Here is an 18,363-nt window from a genome sequence, read left to right as displayed (position 1 = left end):
TCCCAGTTTATACTGTTGCCAAAAAAAAAATAAATTGACTCTAAAATGATAACAAAAGTGCACGTTGATTTCACTACTGTTATTGGTATCGATATATTGGTATCGATATCGGTATCGGCTTTGGTTTTGGCTGCTTTGAAAACAGGATTGGTATTTTTAAAATTTTTTTATATATTTTTTTTAATTTTGTATGTTTTTTTTTAATTTTTTTTCTGGGTTTTCACTGTTCTGTTGTTTATCGTTATTTTTGGGGTGATAGACTCAAAAATCAATGGCACAAAACTGAAAAGAAAAGGAAAACGTAACAAAATATGACTTCAAAGGCATAACTAAACCAAAACAACAAAATATATAACAACAGAAATTCAAGGCAAAATTTCAACTTTTGTGTGGCTTTTCACGTTCGCACATACACACACACAGAAAGAGACGAGCAATTGCTGCTGCAACGGCGCAGTTTATTTATGCTTGTGTGTGTTGGCAATCGTAATCAACGAAAAAATATACATATACGCTGATAATTTCTTCAACTGGCCCCGTGTTGCGTCTGCAGTTTAGGATTTGCACTGTTATACCTGACCAGCAACTAACCTGATTTGTGCTTTCGCTCATCGTATGTTTATGTTTCCGGCGAACGCGATCCAAAACACGCAGCCCGCAAGTTCACGGCAGTGCGGCCTTTCGGGCTCCTGGGATTGTTATGAAATCGCGTTCCGAACCGACAATTTTAGGCACATTTCTATTAGATATAACTAATTGTTTACTCTATCGCTCAGCACTGCTCAAATCCCGTTCAATTTACCTATAATTCGTCTAAGTGATGTAACACGGTGCACAAATCAGCAGCCAGTAGTGCTGCAAAACGCCAAACAGTCGGTATCGACATTTCAAATTTGTGGCGGCTGGTCGATAAGTCTTGTACCACAAGACGATAAAAGCTCTAAAGCACACTCCATATACCGCGCAATTTCAAATTCAGCTGACCAAAAGAAAAACACAATTGAATTTGTTTTGTATATTATTGTTCCGTTTTTTTTTTATTAAATTTTTGTGTAGAGGATGTCTTTCCACTTGTTTGTATGTATTTTATTTTTCGTTATTATATTTACTGGTTTGCAATAAATTACATAAAATAACATGTTTCCATCGTATTTAAAGTAAACGTAAAAAGAAAAAAAACTATATAGTTAAAGGGTAAATTAAAAGTAAACTTGTTATCAAGTTAGTTGTTAGATTTTAGGCGGGCCTTTGAGTGGTTCGGGTATTTGGGTAACGTTAAGTAAAGTAAAGTCAATGTATAGAAACGCCTCAAACATAATATTGGCTTAAAATGTAGTTAAGTAACGAACTTAATAAGCAGTTCAGAAAGGGCACAAGAAAAGATCCTCTAAATAATTGAAAAAAAAATGCTGAAACAGGATAGATTGGGGTCTGTATGTGTGTGTGTTGTGTGTGTCTGTTTGCGTGTTGGTGTTCTTTTGTGTTCGTGTATGTGTGCAAACAGCTATCTCCCTTTATATAACTTAATATGGTATAAATAGAGCTTACAACTTATTTAGTGATTTTATTTTCTCTATTGCTGTTCGTTATAAGTTTCTCATCCATCATAATTTAGCTAGTCTATTTAATATATATTTAAATGTTGCCTTATTTTCAACTTATTGTTTTGCTGTTGCAGTTTTCAACATATGCTCATATGCATATATACATATATAAAATGTATATAAAGACATACATACAATTACGAGACATATGTATATACATATATATACATATAGATTCATATATATATATATATACATATATATACATATGCGTCTTGCTTGTGATTTCATATTTGGTTGTTTGCATCTTCATCTGCTGCCCTTCTAAGTTCGCTCAGTTGGCCAAGCTAACAATATCATGATGTCGTCACATTTATTCGCTACCATATATGTTAAAGTTATATATTCATGATTTATCGTCAATTTTCCCCCTATTCTCTCGCTTGCTCGCACTCTCTCTCTCTCTATCTATCTCTGTATTTCTCTCTATCTGGATCTCGCTCTATCCCTCTTTCAAGCTCCCCCTCTTGTCTAGTTTTTGCTACTTGCTACTGTTTTTGCAAATTTTCTCATTGATTTATTGTAGGTTTTTTTCTAATATTACTTTTCCTTTGCTTTGCTACATTTGAACTTCCCATTGCCACACTTCGCTGCACTGCTAGAAATGCAGTCCGTCCATCCGTCAATTGCGTTGTTGCTTAGCTTACTTCTTGACCATCTTCATGAGCATGTCGGTGGATAGGGATTTGGGACGCTCGATGGGCAGGCCAAGAGCACGATCCCAGACAAGAGAAGCGAGCACGCCCAACGCACGCGAAACGCCGAAGAGCACAGTGTAGTAGTTCATCTCCTTCATGCCGTAGTATTGCAGCAGGACACCCGAATGAGCATCAACATTGGGCCAGGGGTTCTTGACCTTGCCGGTCTCAGTTAGAATTGGGGGCACCACCTTGTAGATCTTGGACACCAGCTGGAACAGCTCGTCCTCGGGCAGATGCTTCAGTGCAAACTCCCGTTGGCAAGTGTAACGTGGATCAGTCTTGCGCAGCACAGCATGACCATATCCAGGCACCACCTAATTCAAAGAGAAATTAGTTAGTTAAGCGCACATCAGGCAATGATGGGTCTATCTAGTGTGCCCACCTGTCCAGACTTGAGGGTCTTCCAGATGTAGTCCTTAAGCTGCTCCTCCGACGGGTTGTTACCCGCCTCCTTCTGCAGCTTACGCAGCCAGATGAGTACCTCCTGGTTGGCAAGTCCGTGCAATGGACCCGCCAGACCATTCATACCGGCAGCAAATGACAAGTAGGGATCGCTCAGAGCTGAACCAACCAGATGCACCGTGTGGGCAGATACATTGCCACCCTCATGGTCGCTGTGGATGGTCAGATAGAGACGCATCAGCTCGGTGAACTCGGGGCTGTCATAGCCGAGCATTTTCACAAAGTTGGCCGACCAATCCAGACTGGAGTCAATGGCACGGGAGCCCTTGCCGCCGCGATAGGTGTTGCAGTAGATAGTTGCAGCCACCACTGGGAGTTTGGCAATCAGATCCATGCTGTCCTCGTAGGCATATTCCCAGTACTTGCTCTTGTGCACACCTTCGGAGTAGGCCTTGGCGAACTTGCTGTCATGGTTGAGGGCCACAACGGCGGCAGACAACTGGGACATTGGATGCAGGGTCGTTGGCATATTGTTCAGCATGTTGACAACATGCTGGGGCAGTGCAGCGCGATCAGCCCATTCGCAGGACAGTTGCTGGACCTGGGCCTTGGTTGGCACCTCGCCGGTCATCAGCAGCCAGAACAGGCCCTCGGGCAGTGGCTCGCAGCCGCCATCGGCGGCAGGCAGTACCTTCTGGCATTCGGGAATGGAAAGACCACGGAAGCGAATACCCTCATCGGCATCCAGCACAGAAGTCTCGGTAACCAGAGCCTTGATGCCGCGCATGCCACCGTACATCATATCGATGGTTGTCTCGCCAGTTTTGGTGGATCCATGCTGCTTCCTGAAGGCTTTCACACGCTCCTGTTCCTGCGGAATCTTACAGGCCATCACCTCGCGCAGGCTGGCGCCATCAGAAGCGATTTGACGCACATAACCACTAATAGCTGGCACTTTCTGCAACATAGAAAATTAAAACAATAAATAAACATATTTGTAAACAAACACCAAACATTAAAAGTAAACATCAGTGTAGCCAGTCAGCTTTTTTATAGATATTTTTCGCGCCAAAGTACCAGCACTGTTGCTTCGATCACGTTAAAGGGAATGGACAATGTGCGGCACCTCAAGGCCATTTAATTGTCACACTTAATGGGATTTATCGATAACGATTGCCACATCTGTCATTGAACTGCACTTCAGCAGGCAATTTAAGCGTAAAATTACGCGGAACATCAATGCGATTGATAAGGTGCGCCAATCCCCAAACACAACGGACACAAAATAAACACACACACATACTTTGATGCACACATGAGACAATCCACGTCTGTTGATAAGCAAAGCAAAGCGACGATTGCAGCAATAGCACCAGCCGCAATCCATCCATTCTCAGACCCATGACTCAGCATCGATCAGACATTGCCCCAGTGGTTGCATTTGCTTATTATTGCTGGTGTTGTTATTATTGTTATTGTTATTGTTGTAGCGTAATTGACTACAAAGAATATGCAAAAACAAAACAGCCGAAATACAAACATATGTACATATACATGTACATACACATACATATACACATGTAATTCGACAAAAGCGCGCCACTCGCAAAGTTCAGCTCAGGTTTAACTGTTAGTTAAGCCTCGATTCCGGTTACAACTAGTTTTTGATAATAGTTTTTTTTGTTGTACTTCAGATCAGCCCATCGCGAGACACACTTTAAATGACAGCGAAATTCCTAGTCGACGGCATTTGTTGCTGTTGCCACGCGTGGCGTTTGCTTAGACAAAACGAAATGGAAATGAAAACGGAATCCAAGCTCAAGCGCAAAGTGCAATTTTATTTGATTGACAGCACTGTTCGCCGTCTCTCGCTCGCGCTTTCCCTCTGCGCCTCCCCCCCTCTTTCGGTTTATCGGCTCGTCAGCTTTTGTTTTTTCATTGTTTTCTTTTATTATTTTTTTTTTTTTGCGGCTAGTGGGTCAGCAAATTTAATCAACCAAGTGAACTTGTGGCGCCGCCAAGCGGAGGACTTTTGCAAATTGGATTGCATGCCTGCTACATATGTATGTAAATGCACATGTATATGTAAGCCTGCTGCGCGATCGCTAAGTGTATGCATGTGTGTGTGCTCGTCTTCTCTTATGCATTATATTGATTTGTCTGTGCGCAAACAAACACACACAAACCGGTTTGCTGGACCGGCCCCAAAAACGCGATTTCATTGATAAAATTAAATTATAATTTACGTGAACGCCTTGCATCGATTATCAAATACTATGAGATGGCCTGTCAATCAGCTGACTGGTACGTCAGCCATTACTATAATGGCAAGAGGCAAGTTATGCACATTCAATTTCAATTTCAGCGTGCAACAAAGTAACTGCATTTAATTTGTATACATGAGTGTACATATGTACATATATATATATAAAAAATATACAATAATCGTTGCAAATTGACGCTCCAACTCTTATCCTTAATATCTGCAATTGTAATTTAGTATCAATCGATTAAGCTGTGTTAAATAATCGAGTGACCACATTCTATGGAAACCCAATACTCATTATGGTAAATAAAGGGTGAGAAAGGCCGTTAGACGAGCAGAAATGCAATGTGAGACACTTGAAGCTGCAAATAACCAAACGCCGTTTTGTCAGGTGCACAAACCGCAACATTGTCGACGCGAATGCTGCTGCCATTCAAACAGGTGCTAATTGAGCTGTCGTAGATTGGTTGCCATTTGATTCTGGCTCGTGCTAATTATGCGCTAAGAGCTCAAATAACAAACACACGCAAATGCCGAGAGCAAAGTGTGAGCAATAGAAAAAGTGACAGTGAGAAAGAGAGAGAGAAAGAGAAAGGGAGAGCGCGCGCGAAAGAGGCTTGCATAACAGTGAGATTACTAAGCGCCACACATGATGCGTCACACACATACATATGTACGTACACACATACATATGTGTGTACATGTCAAACAGCTCTGCTTTTTGCGGAATAGTGTTGCATAACGTGTGGGGGCCGGAGCACGCACAATCGCACGACCGACCAACCGCCCACCCGCCCGCTCGAGCGCTTTGATTCGATTTCATGTTGGCTTTGCTATCTTATCGCTGGGCCGCTACCTTCTTAAAAATATAAATGATTATTTGTTCCCGTTCTTTTCTATCATTGTGCTAGCTTTGTCTTCTGCGCTATTTGCTGTTTTTCTTTGCGCAAATTTCAGTTGTATGCATACCCATGTGAAAAAGTCATGAACATAATCAGATTAGTTTCACGGGCGGTGGCCGGCCTTCTGGGTCGAGAGGGTGCTTCGGGGCAGGCAGGGGGTGCGCGAGCACTGCTGATAAGCACTTCGAATTTTGAAGGTCCCCGCAACGGTCTCGCACGCGTTTAACTTATCGCTCACATTCTCTATAGATTCCATACATCGACTATATATTTTATATGCTGTTTGTACATATATGGTCAAATGGTCAGCAAGGAAATCGTGGTCGCGTGTTAGCTTTCTTGTCGGCCCCAGCTTAGAGATTAGAGGTCTGCTGATCCGCGCAATCGGCGACAATGTATTGCATAAGCGAGCGTTCGTTTCCTCGGATAGCACTTTGTTAATATTATTGCTGTTCTTATTAATTAATCTAAGCTGCAATTACGACGACAGCTTAATTAAATACAAACAGATCCATAAACAATACGATTGTCTTTTTTTTTTGTTAAATAATAATTTTCTACAATCATCATCAAAGTCAGACGCTTGACGCGCGCAACCTTCACAATTTACAATTCCATGCGAGCCGCTCTCTCGAATTGCCATAATACTAAATACTAACGGCATCTCGACTCATTTTGGCATCAAGGCTAGCCAGATAAGCCAGTTGACACAAATGCAACTTGCAGTTCTAGTCAAGTGGCCGTGACTTGACGTTAAATGGTTTATCCATGCTAACAGCACGCCTAATAACTTGCCTCTTCTCTTCAAACTATTCTCTCTCTCTCGCTCGCTCCATTTCTCTATCTGGTTTCCTTGGATTTTCGCTATCGTTTCTCATTCGCGTGACTATTTCAATTGCCCGATCCCGTAATTGACTAATACTAACTAACCGATAAAAGTTGCGTTTTCAAGTTCATCTATTCTTTCTTTTATTCTACTATTTGCAATATTATCTTGCAGTTCGGAGCCTAATCGCTATAATTAAGGTCTTGTGTCTACTGCTATTTGCATTTCCTCTTTATTATCGCGAACAAAACAACAAAAATACAAATGAAAAGAAAAAAAAAAGAAAAAAAAAACCTATTCGTTCCGAAAGTAAACAGTTAGCAACGTTACGGAGCAGAGTGCATGACGTAACCAGACGTTCGGTTCAGATCGGTTCGTTGGGATTTCTGTCTGTGTTGATTACATGCGCGTTAATCAGAAACTCTGATGAGCGGGAGAACATACTGAGTCAGCTTTTAGTCGCAGAGCACAATTACCAGATGGTGGAAGGGGAACTACGTGTTCCGTAAACTTTACTGTCAATGTTAACAATTGATGTCAACATGAGCAACAAGTTGTAAATACATACAAATATATATGCATGTATGTTTGTTGTTAATGTTCCACTTAACGCTCTCTTGCCAAACATCCATATAGATATCAGAGCTTGATTATCAACCTTAAGTCATCATCAATCAAAAAAGCAAAGCTCCAATTAGAGCTACACTGATTGATGAAGTCAAGGCTTTGAATCTTCTTCCAGCTCTGATTAGATATTTGCAATTGTTGCAATTGAGTCTCTCATTAGTAGGCCGAAAGCTATGCAAATATTTGAACCCCCTGTTTTGGGGGTATCGCATTCCACTCTATAAATATTATGCCGTATAAATTCATTTATCGTTGAACCTAATCAAATTAACACTTTTTCGTTCACCGTTCAACGTTTTCCGTTTTTTTTGCTTTTGTTTTCCTTTGCCATTCTATTGGGCGTCTGTATGTATATACTTATATATTATTTCTACAATCAGCTCACGAACATCGATCGCATGTGCGTGTGTTCCGATTTCGATCTCGATCATGTGCCCCCACACAAATTTGTCATGCTTATCAGTTAAGCTCCATGGGATGGGGCAGCATTAGTGGCATTCGCGGAATGATTGTAAATGTAAATATAACGTAATGCAATACCAAAATGAGAATGCAATTTCAGTGTCTGGCAACGATCCGCCCAGCCCCGCCCCCCACCTGCGACAGATTACATCACATGACCAAAAAATCTTGACGTGTTTCTCCCTATCACAGTTATCATTGCTAACAATTTGATTACCATATAATATAAACTTTCCATGACGCCACACATTGTTATCTGCTGAGGCCCGAGCATAAAGCTTAAAAAATATCTCGGGAATTTTTCGCAACTTTGAAATCGCAAAGTGAATAGAAGAAAAAATAAACAGAAAAAGTGCAGGTGAGCCGCACGCCTCTCCAAAAATTGAAGCCACTTGAGATTGGATTGGCACGGGCATTGAAAGATTAGACGACGACAACGACGACCATAAATCAAACAATTTAATTTATGTACATAGTGAAATGTGCAAATCCACAGAGCACAGTGCATAATACAAAAGATATTTTGTGCTTCATCCGCTTTGGACCTCAGCAGTTTGTTTGGGAAATTTGAATTCCCTTTTTTTGCATACTGTGTATATGTGAACTTGATTTCGAATTCGAATTTGAGTTCGAATGCCAATTCAAATTGGGTGCAAATGAATGACATTCTCATTATGCAATCGTATGATCAGCTGTTCAGAGCAAGAAGCTCAACCTTTGCCTGCCACCCGCACAAACACATATATACACACTCACACAGACAAACGCACATAAGGCGCTTGCCAAAAGGGCAGAAACGCTACGCTAAACGAGAAACTTTTTACGTAAGCGCTGGCCACGTATCGTGACGTATTAGCGTCTGGGCGATAAAAAATTTCGCGTGTTTGTTATTAAGTTGGCCGGACGTCAAATGTTGCCGCTGTTGCTGCTGCTGCGGCAGCTGAAAGGCCTTGCGTGTCATGTTGTAGTCGTCGTTGGTGTGTTGTTTTTGAACAACAGAAAAATATGTATATTTAGTTCGGATTTTGCAAATCGAAAGTATTTCACTTCAAATTTTTAACCGGAAGAGGAGGATGCAAATAGCTCTCGCCAGCTCGCCAACCCTAAGAATCGTTTACCTATTTACATACATATGTATTTTTAGTAACTACAACAACAAAATCGACAAATACAACAGCAGTGTGAAGGACGTTTGCAGTTGGTGCGCGTTTTTTGGCGCCACGCCAAACTCACAACGCGAAAAAGCGGCAATCTCATAGCAAAAGAACTGGGCGCATACATAACATTTAGAAAACGCAAAATAGATTATTTAACTTTTTACGTATTACGCATCGAATTTTTGTTTGCGTCATATTCAATCGCTCATTATCTCACTGCCACCCGCTCTCTTGCTCACTCGCGTTCAGTCTCTTCCTCTTTCTTTCTCTCACTCTCTCTCTCTCTCTCTCTCTTGCACGCACTCTGCCCAACATCGAAAACACCCCAAAGCAAAGCACCAACAATAAAAAGCTGCAAAGGAGGCTCGTCCTTTGAACCTATTGTGTGGGTATGTGTGTATGTCTGTGGCTGTCGGTTTGTGGGCGTGCCAGGAGCTATGTATTGATTTTTCAGTTACAAAAGAAAAATACAAAACTTTTGCCAAGTTTTGTGTACTAATTTTTCGACATTACATAACCCGCACATACTCACAGTACGTACGAACTTTGAATGTGTGTATGTGTGCTGATATACGATTGTTTGTGCACATACATACGTGGCGGTTAATTTTGTTATTTTGCTCTTGTTCTTTTACAGTTTTCGGAGATGCGCTCTTTGCTTAAAGGTCATTCGGCGGACAATCTTTTTGGCGCAACAACAATATCGGAAAATGCAGACAAAAACTCATTTGGCAACAGAAACAACGCATCTTCTATGCAAAATACATCAAGCAACAACAACGGCAGCACCAGTAACAACAACAACACGTGACGCGATTTGGAACCGAAGAGAGGCATAGCAACAGCGCGAGCGAAATATAAAATGAGCAGCTACCTGTGCGCAGTGATGTCGCCACGGGCAGTTTCTAGCTATTAAGTAGCCAAAATATTCTTGATTTATGAAACTTGTTAAAGTAAAACTAAACGGTTTGAGCATTCAATATATATTAATAATTAACAATTAAAGCTTTTATATTGCTAATAAAAGTAATCTCGACTTTTACAAAAATAAATTATACAAAGTATCTAAATAAATAATTTAATTATCTAAATAAACTAAGCTTCATAAAAATAAAAAAAATAAATGGCTAGGCTCATGATATACTAGTTTCTCCTTCTTATAAATCACTATTCTAACATGTTCAGTTATTACAAAATAGCTTTTTCTAGCTGTTATTAGCAAATTGTTTTGTAGATTTAGCTTTTGAAAATCTGGCAGCACTGCCTGTGCGGCTGCTGATGAGAGCCGCTCTTTGAGAGAGCGTCATTGCTGTCGCTGTTATTTTTGTTGCTGTAACATTACAAGACGAAGGCCAGAGACGCCGCGTGGTTTTAAGCCAAATTCCAAAACGAAAGAGACACGTTTATGGAAATTATACAACGACAAAAATAAGGCTTAATACATGAGTGACACAACGGGCAACGATGCCCCTGGTAAAACGGGCACCACCAGATGAAGAAGTTCATTAAACTCAGACTGCGCTGCTCGCTGAGACTGCGACTGCGTCTGCGTTTGGTGAGAGTTTTATTTATAAAGAAGATTCGCGCTTCGCTATTTTAGCCAAGTGAAAATTCTGCTCGGTTATGTAATCGCTACTGCCGGAAAATTAGCACATAGCTAAAATACTTGGCTATTCTGAACTGAATTTACAACTGCTAATATATTTTACTGTGGTCCGCTAGATTAGAAGCTTTACGAGGCAATCAAAAACGAGCAGCAATCATTTTTTGCGCCGAATAGTTTTTTTCTCTTTTTTTTTTTGTAATTTTTTTTAATAATCACAAGCACATGGCTGAATTTTTGGCGTGTCACTTCTTTTGCCAACAACAACGCGTGGATACACACACTTATACAGGCCGAACAATCGCGTACTTAGGGAACGTGTTGTATATGTGTGTATGTGGATGAATGCGCGCGGCGTTGCTGGCAAGCCACGCTTGGAGTGTGAGGATCCTTTAGCTACCGCCACAACAGCGAAACGTGCGAATTTTTTGTCATTTCACAGTTACAGTTATTACATGGTCAAGGCGTACGGTTGGGTCGTGGGTGGGTCAGGGTTGTGGAAAACTCACCTGTGCGTCGACAAGTTTACGTGCAGAAATGCGAACGATCGACATGATTGATGCTAATTTGGCTGCTTATTTTGAGAAGAAGTTGACTCAAACGCTGTGTTCTTTTTTAAACACTAACACGCACAAACACAGAAAAAAATTGCTTTCCCCCAGTGAAGAATTTGGAAATGTTCTTTTTCTTGTGGCGTTTATACGGCGAGCGAAAAAAGTTTCCTACTCTCCCTTCCTATACGGCAGCTGCGCGGCAACTGAATGTTAAAATATTATTCGAATTCGAATGGTTGGTTGGCTTTCAGTTGCATACAGTCGATTGTAGTCGTTGTTGTTGTGTCCAATATCGATAATTTTTAATAGTCGAGCAGATCGTCACAAGAGATAAGCTAATTGATATATTAAAATTATATGATCCTCAAACTGTTTTTGTAATGCACAAGAAATGAGGATCACTACATTTATAGGATTTATTTATTTCGTTGAGCAAGCATGATATTTGCATTATCGATAAATGCAGTACCAATGAAATGCTGTGTAACCTGCACAAAACACAGCTGATATAAGTTGCGTGTCTTGGCGCCCGCGCAATGTTTAAATTGTTTATTTTTTATTTACCAATTATTCGTCTATGTCAAGTTTTATTTGCCTACCTCATTTCGTTCAGGAAGCACATCAAATGCTTCCTGTTCAAGTCCAGGTTGAGCGCATTGCGACGTTGGGGGGAAAATAGACTTCTTAATGAAGCGGTGCTGGTGCAGGAATAATGAGCACTTTTGGAATGTAAACAATTTTCGCAAATATGCCATATTTGTAACAACACAATTTGTATTTTATAATCACACAAATTTGAAATTAAAATAAATGTACAATATATTTGTAGCTCAAGTTGAAGTGAAACTGACAGCTGTCAGAGATGCCAGCATTTTTAATTATTGTTCCAGTATTTAGTGCTTTGACGTTTTATAGTGAAAAATACGATTCAAACTAGGAAATTGGTAATAATTAAGGCCAAATACATGTTATTGTACCACTTGGCAATTTGGCAAATTAGAGAATTCCTTTATATCAATATATATAGTGGTGTATGTGGTAATATTTTGTTTTGGTATTTTAATAGCAATCAGCTGTGGTCACATTACGCTGCGTGTTATGCAAAAGGCGTCGTGAAATTTTGACTGGCAGATTTCCTATTTTATTAACAAATTACTAAAGCGTAAGTCGAAATAGATATGCACTAATAGAGGGAAAATGTTATCAGAGCGCATCCATGTGCATTACAGCAGCCAACATGGCGACGGCCGTGCCGCATGTGCCCCCAAAACAGGACCTTCCACCACCCGGTGGATACAAGAAGATTCCCTTTGCTCGCGTGCCACCCAAGAGCTATTTCACAGGTGAGTTCAAGCAGAGATTTATGCACACATAGACACATCTATCTATGTATATTCTGTTGCAGGCTTTACCATGATTGGAGCCTATGTGGCCGTCACCACAGTGGGTCTGGGAATCTATTATTTGACAGCCAAAAAAGTCAAACGCGACGAAATCGAAATGCGCTCGGCTCAGAATGTCATTTTCCCAATATTGATTGCGGAGCGCGATCGTGAATTTCTGCGTCAGCTGCGTCGCAATCGCGACGAGGAAGCCGAACTCATGAAGAACGTGCCCGGCTGGGAGGTAAATTGCGACTATTGAATTTCAGATAAAATGATGGTAATTCAAGTTTGGTTCTCTTTTCTTTTTGGCAGGTGGGCACCTGGTATGGTGAGCCCGTGTTCAAGACACTGCCAGAGGACACACTAGTCACGCCCATATTCAAGGAGTTCTATGCCCACTCTGATTGGAAATCTTATGCAAAACGCGCCCATCTGAAGCTCTGGTCGTAAACGAATGTGGAAGAGGAGGAGGAGTAGCAGGCTGGGAGTAGCAGCTACTGCTGCTGCCGCTCCTACCTCCTGCCGTCAGTTTAAATTAGTTAATGCACATTATATAAAAAAAAAAAACCAACAATTTTGTTTGTAGCTGCGGCGCCTAAGCGCACGTTTGAAATCAATAATATACCGAATGCGCTCTGCATTGGTTAATGTACAAGAATTCCGAGTCTATTTTGTTTTTTTTTTTTAGAAATTGAAATACTGCGATTATGCAGAAAAACTACAAGCCTTTCTATAGGGCTATATATTTTGTACGTATATGTTTGTATATGAATTTAGTCTGCTATTTACTTGGGATTATATATATTTGTTTTGGGAATATATATATATTTATTTCAGTTACATTTACACAATATTTTGTACACCCATTTCAAAATACTTTTCTTAGAGTTTAAATTTGCAAGCTCTACTTTTTCGACTAAGAAACGATATATGTACATGTACATATAATACATACATATATATGATCGTTGGGCTCTCTATGGTATTATTTTTCTTGAAATATCCTTGAAGTGAAGCAGTTTTGCATATTTTTTCGTTCGATGTTAATCCAATTTTATTTTAGAAATACGAAATCGAAATGAAAAAAAAAAAAAGAGGAAAAAAACAAATTGTTCACAGAAACAAAGTCTTACGATGCTATACATTAGAATATAGTATTACGATCCCAAGACACATGAGCGGAAAAATTGATAGACAGATAGTTTTTTTTATATGATGGATGACTCAAATGATATTTTCAATGTTATTTTGTTTACATGTATGTATGTATATGAAATGAAAATTATTACAAAATCTGCAAGGATATATGTATGTATGTATATGTATGAATATTGATTGTTGCTTTGTGTTTCGTGTTGTCTCTTTCTATTTTGTTTGTTGTATTTCTAGCAGATTATCTAGAGAGTTGTTTAATCAGTGAAGATCGATATGGAGAACGTAAAACATGGAACGTAGTCATGATGTTTATATGTATGTAGTAAATATGCTTCGACATTCCTTCTTCCGTAACAAATCCTTATAAATATTATTACATAGTTAAAAAAAAATATGTTTATATATATATATATATATATATATATATATATATATATATATATATATATATATATATATATATATATATATATATATATATATGTAATTATATATAGTTAGATTTTACTGCTCGTCGACGTATCTATATAGGTGTTTATGCATATATTTATTTGTATGTGTATTGTGGCCCCAGCTAGGCAAGAATGAAAATAGTGTGTGTGTGTGTGAAATGGTATATGTAAGGTATGAGCGTGTGTGTGTAATGGTATATATATGTAAGGTGTGTGTGTGTATGTGTGGAATTGCCAGCTGGAGACGCATTAGACTGCCTATAAGCTAGTATTTAACTATAACTCCTCCCTCCGTCGATGTGTTAAAGAAAGTGTGTGTGTGTGTGTGTGTGTGTCTGTGTCTATTGGTGTGCATAATAAAAGATTTCAATTTCATTGGCCAGCCTCTAGGGCTGTGGCTGCTTCTACTCCTGATCCTCAACACTTTCCTCCAACTGTTCAAGCTCCTCCTGTTTAATAACAACGTAACGCATTGGCGGTGATATTAGCACATGTTCCTGCTGCTGCTCATCCTCCTCCAGCTGCTCCTCCTGCTGTTCCTCCACAAAATCACATTCGAGTGCTCTATCAGATCTTTTGCGCCGACGCCGCCAACTGCCATCACGTTGCAGCCACCTCTACTTCATGTCGCGGCGGCGCTTGATGCTGCCATCGCACGTGGGCAGATGACGCTGAAGGAAGCCCTCAAAGACGAACTTGCGGCCGCAACGCTCACAGCTGAACTCACGCTTCTCCTCGACCTGCTGCTTGTGCTGGCGCAATGCCTCGGCATTTGAGTATTTGTCGCGGCAAGCGTCGCAGGCATAGCGCCGCTTCACCTGGCCCACATCGAACACAACGGTAAAGTTCTGCGAGCAGAAGGAGCAGGTGAACTCCTTGACGACCACCTTCTTGCCGCCGTGCTGAGCGGCCAATGCCTCCGCCTCGGCCTCCAGCTTGTCCTGATGCTTGTGCGAGTCCATGTGCGCATTGTATTTGGCCTCGTCGACGAACTTGCGATAGCAGCGCGTGCAGCGATGCGGCTGTTCGCCTGTGTGACGCATCATGTGCTCCTTGAGGTAGGCAACCGAATTGAAGATCTTGCTGCACACCTTGCACTTGCGGTCCTCGGCAGAGACCTCGTTGCGCTGGCGCAAACAGGCGCGCATGTGTAGCTTCAAGGAACCGGCGGCACTGTAGCAATTGCCGCAATTGGGACAATAGAAAGTCTTATTGCGTGACTGCGAATCGGATTCAGGACTGTGATCGATGGTGCCCTCGAAGACAATCGAGCCCATTTCATCCTCCTCCTCTTCCTGCTCCTCGCCCTCTTCCTGTTCCACACCCACTATCTCGTCCTCATCGTGCTCGATGCCCTCCCCATCATCATCCTCCTCATCTTCCTCTTCGTCGGCCATATTGGGCACAATGTGCAATATGGTGTGTGTGCCATCTCCCTGCTCAATGGTCTCCACCTCCTCCACGGTGCTGTTCTCCACCAGCTGCTGCAGCGTGACGGCATGCCCGTTCTCATCGATTATCACCTCCTGAGCATTGGCCAGCGCCTCGTGATCACGATCGCTTAGGGTCACCACAGCCGTTTCAGTATCGTCGTCCTCAGTGGTCGTATAGGCATATGTATACTGTGTCGTCTCCCCGTTCCCATCTACGTCGTCAGTTTCATGTTGTATGATAACTGGCACAATTTCCTCCTTGGACGGTGCATCTGTCGGGCTGGACAGCGTAGTGTATTTCATACGCTTCGAGTTCATATTGCCGAGTATATATGTATATACTAATATATATATATATACTATATATAATTATGTATTTCTGTATATTTAGTTAATTAAAGTCAATTGTCGCTCCGACTTCGTTGCAACAAACAAAATTTTTTGTTTTTTTAATGCGGCGCGGCGTGGCGTACCTCTCTTCCAGCACACCAAATTTTTTTCTTTTTCCCTTTTTATTAGTGTGCGTGTGACAGTTGTAAGTTGCGTTTTGCAGGAAATCGTTTTCGCATGAATTGCGGTCTCCGGGTACTGCAAAATATTTGTAAACAATTCGCTAGTTGGTAAATTACTTTTGGCGCGTTCAAATTATACTTTTTTCTTACAATAGTCAACACTCTTTCGCGACTTTCTTGCCACCAAGTTTAATTCTTCCACTTCAATATCACAATTTTCGTCGATTGTGGCAACATCGGCAAACAATGGTCACACTGGCTCGAATGTTGCGTAGTTTATGGTATATATCGTCACAACGCTAAGTTGGCTGCAACACGAATTTTACGCATACGTTACGCATTACGGACTTACGTTCGACATTTGGTCTTACGTAAATCATCTTACGTGACGGAAGTGCAATAAATTCCATCCATTCAATTGTAAAACAATAATATAACATTTTGCGAGTAATTTAAGACTGACCAAATTATTCTTTTTACAATAATTGTCTTTAAGGCGCCTGAGCGCATGAGCATAATTTTCTTACGTATGCACACTTCAAAAGGTGGCAGCGCTGTGGACTGACAAGCGTTCGCTATGCGCAGCGGCGTCACAACTGTTGTCAAGACCACGGCGCCAGCTTTTGAAATATGTACATCCGCTCCCCCTCTGCACATTGTTTGTTAAGAAAAACCTTAAACTTGTAGTTTTATGCGGCTTTTCGCGAGAAATAAACCATTGCAAACAGAATGAATACATACATTTCTATGTATGTATGTAAATTGTTTATAATATGTACCATTTATAATGTATGTATGTATGTATGAATGTTTGCGGATACACGTGTGTGTCAATGTGTATGTGTGTGTGGATGGACTTGCTTGTTGTATGTACATATGTATTTATGAATGTGTGTACATACATATGTTCATTTATGGTTAAACACATTTTTGTCACGTTGCCAAGCAATTCGAAGTTAAGCGCATTTCTGCGCCAATTGTAAATTGAATTAAACTATAAATGGTTGCCACTATTTATAAGTGAAACAAATATTCACACAGAGATACATACATATATGTATATGCATACATATGTATGTAAGTACATACAATATGCACATACATATTTAAATGCAAATTAATATATAGTTTTAGTGCACTTACGGTTCGTATATTTTGCAGACTTTTTGACATCTTCGGCTAATGCGCACAATTTAGAAAAGCAAAAAAAAAGAAGTACACGAATTTCGAAAATTTTGTTTTAATAAAACAGACGTAATAATATGTTATTGTCAAATACTAAAATAAACACAAATGAACTAACATGCCTACATGTACGTGTAAGTTTGTATTACGTAAATGATCATTTCGATCTCAACATGCCTGGATTTTTCAATAAGCTCGAATCTTTCATTGTAATTTTTTTTACACACATTTCATCACATAAGAAATATTTTCATTAAGTTTTGCCGATTTTCACAGCTGAATGCGAACAGTCATTTTAAGCCCCATTAAAAATTTTCCACTGTCCCAACGATAAGTTTTTGCATATGTACATATAATATATATGTACATACATATACATACATACATATCTGCTTGAATATGAAAATGTGGTAAAAAGAAAGAAGGAAAAAACGGTCACTTAATTAGCTTGGAAGATCACAAAACGTCATTTGCAGCTTTTTGCACGTTGCAGACTTTGGAGATAAGAGATGTGTGAGAGAGAGAGAGAGAGAGAGAGACAGATAGATGATGAGGGAAAGTGACAGCAGAGGAAGCAGGTGGAAAACAATCGAACTGCGCACATTCAGATACCCTCAGGTGCCAGCGTAAATACCCAACTTAAGTTAAATAAACGTCATCGGGGGCAACACCAAGTGCTACCAATTCATAATTGCAAATTGTTTTCTGAGCTGGCAAATGGCAAATAATATTACAATAAAAAAAGAAAGAAAAATAAAAAAAAATAGTTAAGCGAACTTTGTGTGTGCAGGGCGAGTCAATAGTGCATGCACTTTAAGGTAGAAAGAGAGGGAGAGAGAGAGAGAGAGAGCTTTAGGTTTCTTAGGTTTGTTATTAAAATTCATCAGCTTTAATAGGTAAAGGTTAAAAAAAAAAACATACTATGTATGTATGTACATAGAGATAAAAATAAAAACTAACTAAAAGAAATGAAAATATCGAGTATTTCATTTGATTAGAGTATGATCCACTTTAGCCTTAGAAACAAAACGACTTTTCTGTATAAACTATATAGACATCAATTTTAAGTAAAGTTAGATTAAGAAATCAGCCTAAGGTATCAGCTGCTTTAGCTACATACATACATATGTACATACA

At 40.1% G+C, this 18,363-nt stretch overlaps 3 protein-coding genes and 1 long non-coding RNA gene across 6 annotated transcripts; 2 read left to right on the top strand and 2 right to left on the bottom strand.

Moving 5' to 3' along the window:
• Positions 1 to 153: 153 nt before the first annotated feature.
• On the bottom strand, positions 154 to 17,311 carry kdn (citrate synthase). Of its 3 annotated transcripts, none has more exons than XM_030388131.2 (4): positions 17,185 to 17,311; positions 2,688 to 3,665; positions 592 to 2,619; positions 154 to 282 (listed from the first exon to the last, which is right to left on the bottom strand). In XM_030388131.2, the coding sequence occupies exons 1-3, from the start codon at positions 17,212 to 17,214 to the stop codon at positions 2,248 to 2,250; spliced, it is 1,380 nt and encodes a 459-aa protein (XP_030243991.1). In that variant the 5' UTR covers positions 17,215 to 17,311; the 3' UTR covers positions 154 to 282; positions 592 to 2,247. The 3 variants fall into 3 exon arrangements, with proteins under 3 accessions (XP_030243991.1, XP_030243989.1, XP_030243990.1); XM_030388129.2 differs by lacking the exon at positions 17,185 to 17,311 and adding an exon at positions 11,704 to 11,931; XM_030388130.2 differs by lacking the exon at positions 17,185 to 17,311 and adding an exon at positions 11,060 to 11,333.
• Positions 7,638 to 9,695, top strand: LOC149090714 (uncharacterized). Its single transcript, XR_016197428.1, has 2 exons — positions 7,638 to 9,480; positions 9,585 to 9,695. It is a non-coding gene; the product is annotated as an uncharacterized LOC149090714 (long non-coding RNA).
• ND-B16.6 (NADH dehydrogenase (ubiquinone) B16.6 subunit) lies at positions 12,165 to 13,147 on the top strand. The gene is made up of 4 exons (XM_030388136.2): positions 12,165 to 12,266; positions 12,334 to 12,447; positions 12,510 to 12,730; positions 12,802 to 13,147. The coding sequence occupies exons 2-4, from the start codon at positions 12,342 to 12,344 to the stop codon at positions 12,937 to 12,939; spliced, it is 465 nt and encodes a 154-aa protein (XP_030243996.1). The 5' UTR covers positions 12,165 to 12,266; positions 12,334 to 12,341; the 3' UTR covers positions 12,940 to 13,147.
• LOC115564144 (uncharacterized) lies at positions 14,419 to 16,344 on the bottom strand. Its single transcript, XM_030388133.2, has 2 exons — positions 16,192 to 16,344; positions 14,419 to 16,117 (listed from the first exon to the last, which is right to left on the bottom strand). The coding sequence occupies exon 2, from the start codon at positions 15,845 to 15,847 to the stop codon at positions 14,714 to 14,716; it is 1,134 nt and encodes a 377-aa protein (XP_030243993.1). The 5' UTR covers positions 15,848 to 16,117; positions 16,192 to 16,344; the 3' UTR covers positions 14,419 to 14,713.
• Positions 17,312 to 18,363: the final 1,052 nt, after the last annotated feature.

This window comes from Drosophila navojoa, chromosome X, assembly GCF_054131105.1.
Source record: "Drosophila navojoa isolate 15081-1374.11 chromosome X, UAZ_NAV_1.0, whole genome shotgun sequence".
Classification (NCBI taxonomy): domain Eukaryota; kingdom Metazoa; phylum Arthropoda; class Insecta; order Diptera; family Drosophilidae; genus Drosophila; species Drosophila navojoa.
Note: the sequence above shows the minus strand (reverse complement) of the source record. Positions and strands in the feature narration are given on the sequence as shown.

Bases quoted from the DNA above. Each gene is read 5' to 3' on its own strand.
- kdn (XM_030388129.2), bottom strand. From the start codon at position 11,859: ATGGCATATTTGCGAAAATTGTTTACATTCCAAAAGTGCTCATTATTC. The intron at 3,666-11,703 runs GTAGGCAAATAA...TCTATGTTGCAG, and splicing joins TGCTTCCTGAACGAAATGAG to AAAGTGCCAGCTATTAGTGG. The intron at 2,620-2,687 runs GTGGGCACACTA...TCTTTGAATTAG, and splicing joins AGACCCTCAAGTCTGGACAG to GTGGTGCCTGGATATGGTCA.
- ND-B16.6 (XM_030388136.2), top strand. From the start codon at position 12,342: ATGGCGACGGCCGTGCCGCATGTGCCCCCAAAACAGGACCTTCCACCA. The intron at 12,448-12,509 runs GTGAGTTCAAGC...ATTCTGTTGCAG, and splicing joins ACCCAAGAGCTATTTCACAG to GCTTTACCATGATTGGAGCC. The intron at 12,731-12,801 runs GTAAATTGCGAC...TCTTTTTGGCAG, and splicing joins AGAACGTGCCCGGCTGGGAG to GTGGGCACCTGGTATGGTGA.
- LOC115564144 (XM_030388133.2), bottom strand. From the start codon at position 15,847: ATGAACTCGAAGCGTATGAAATACACTACGCTGTCCAGCCCGACAGAT.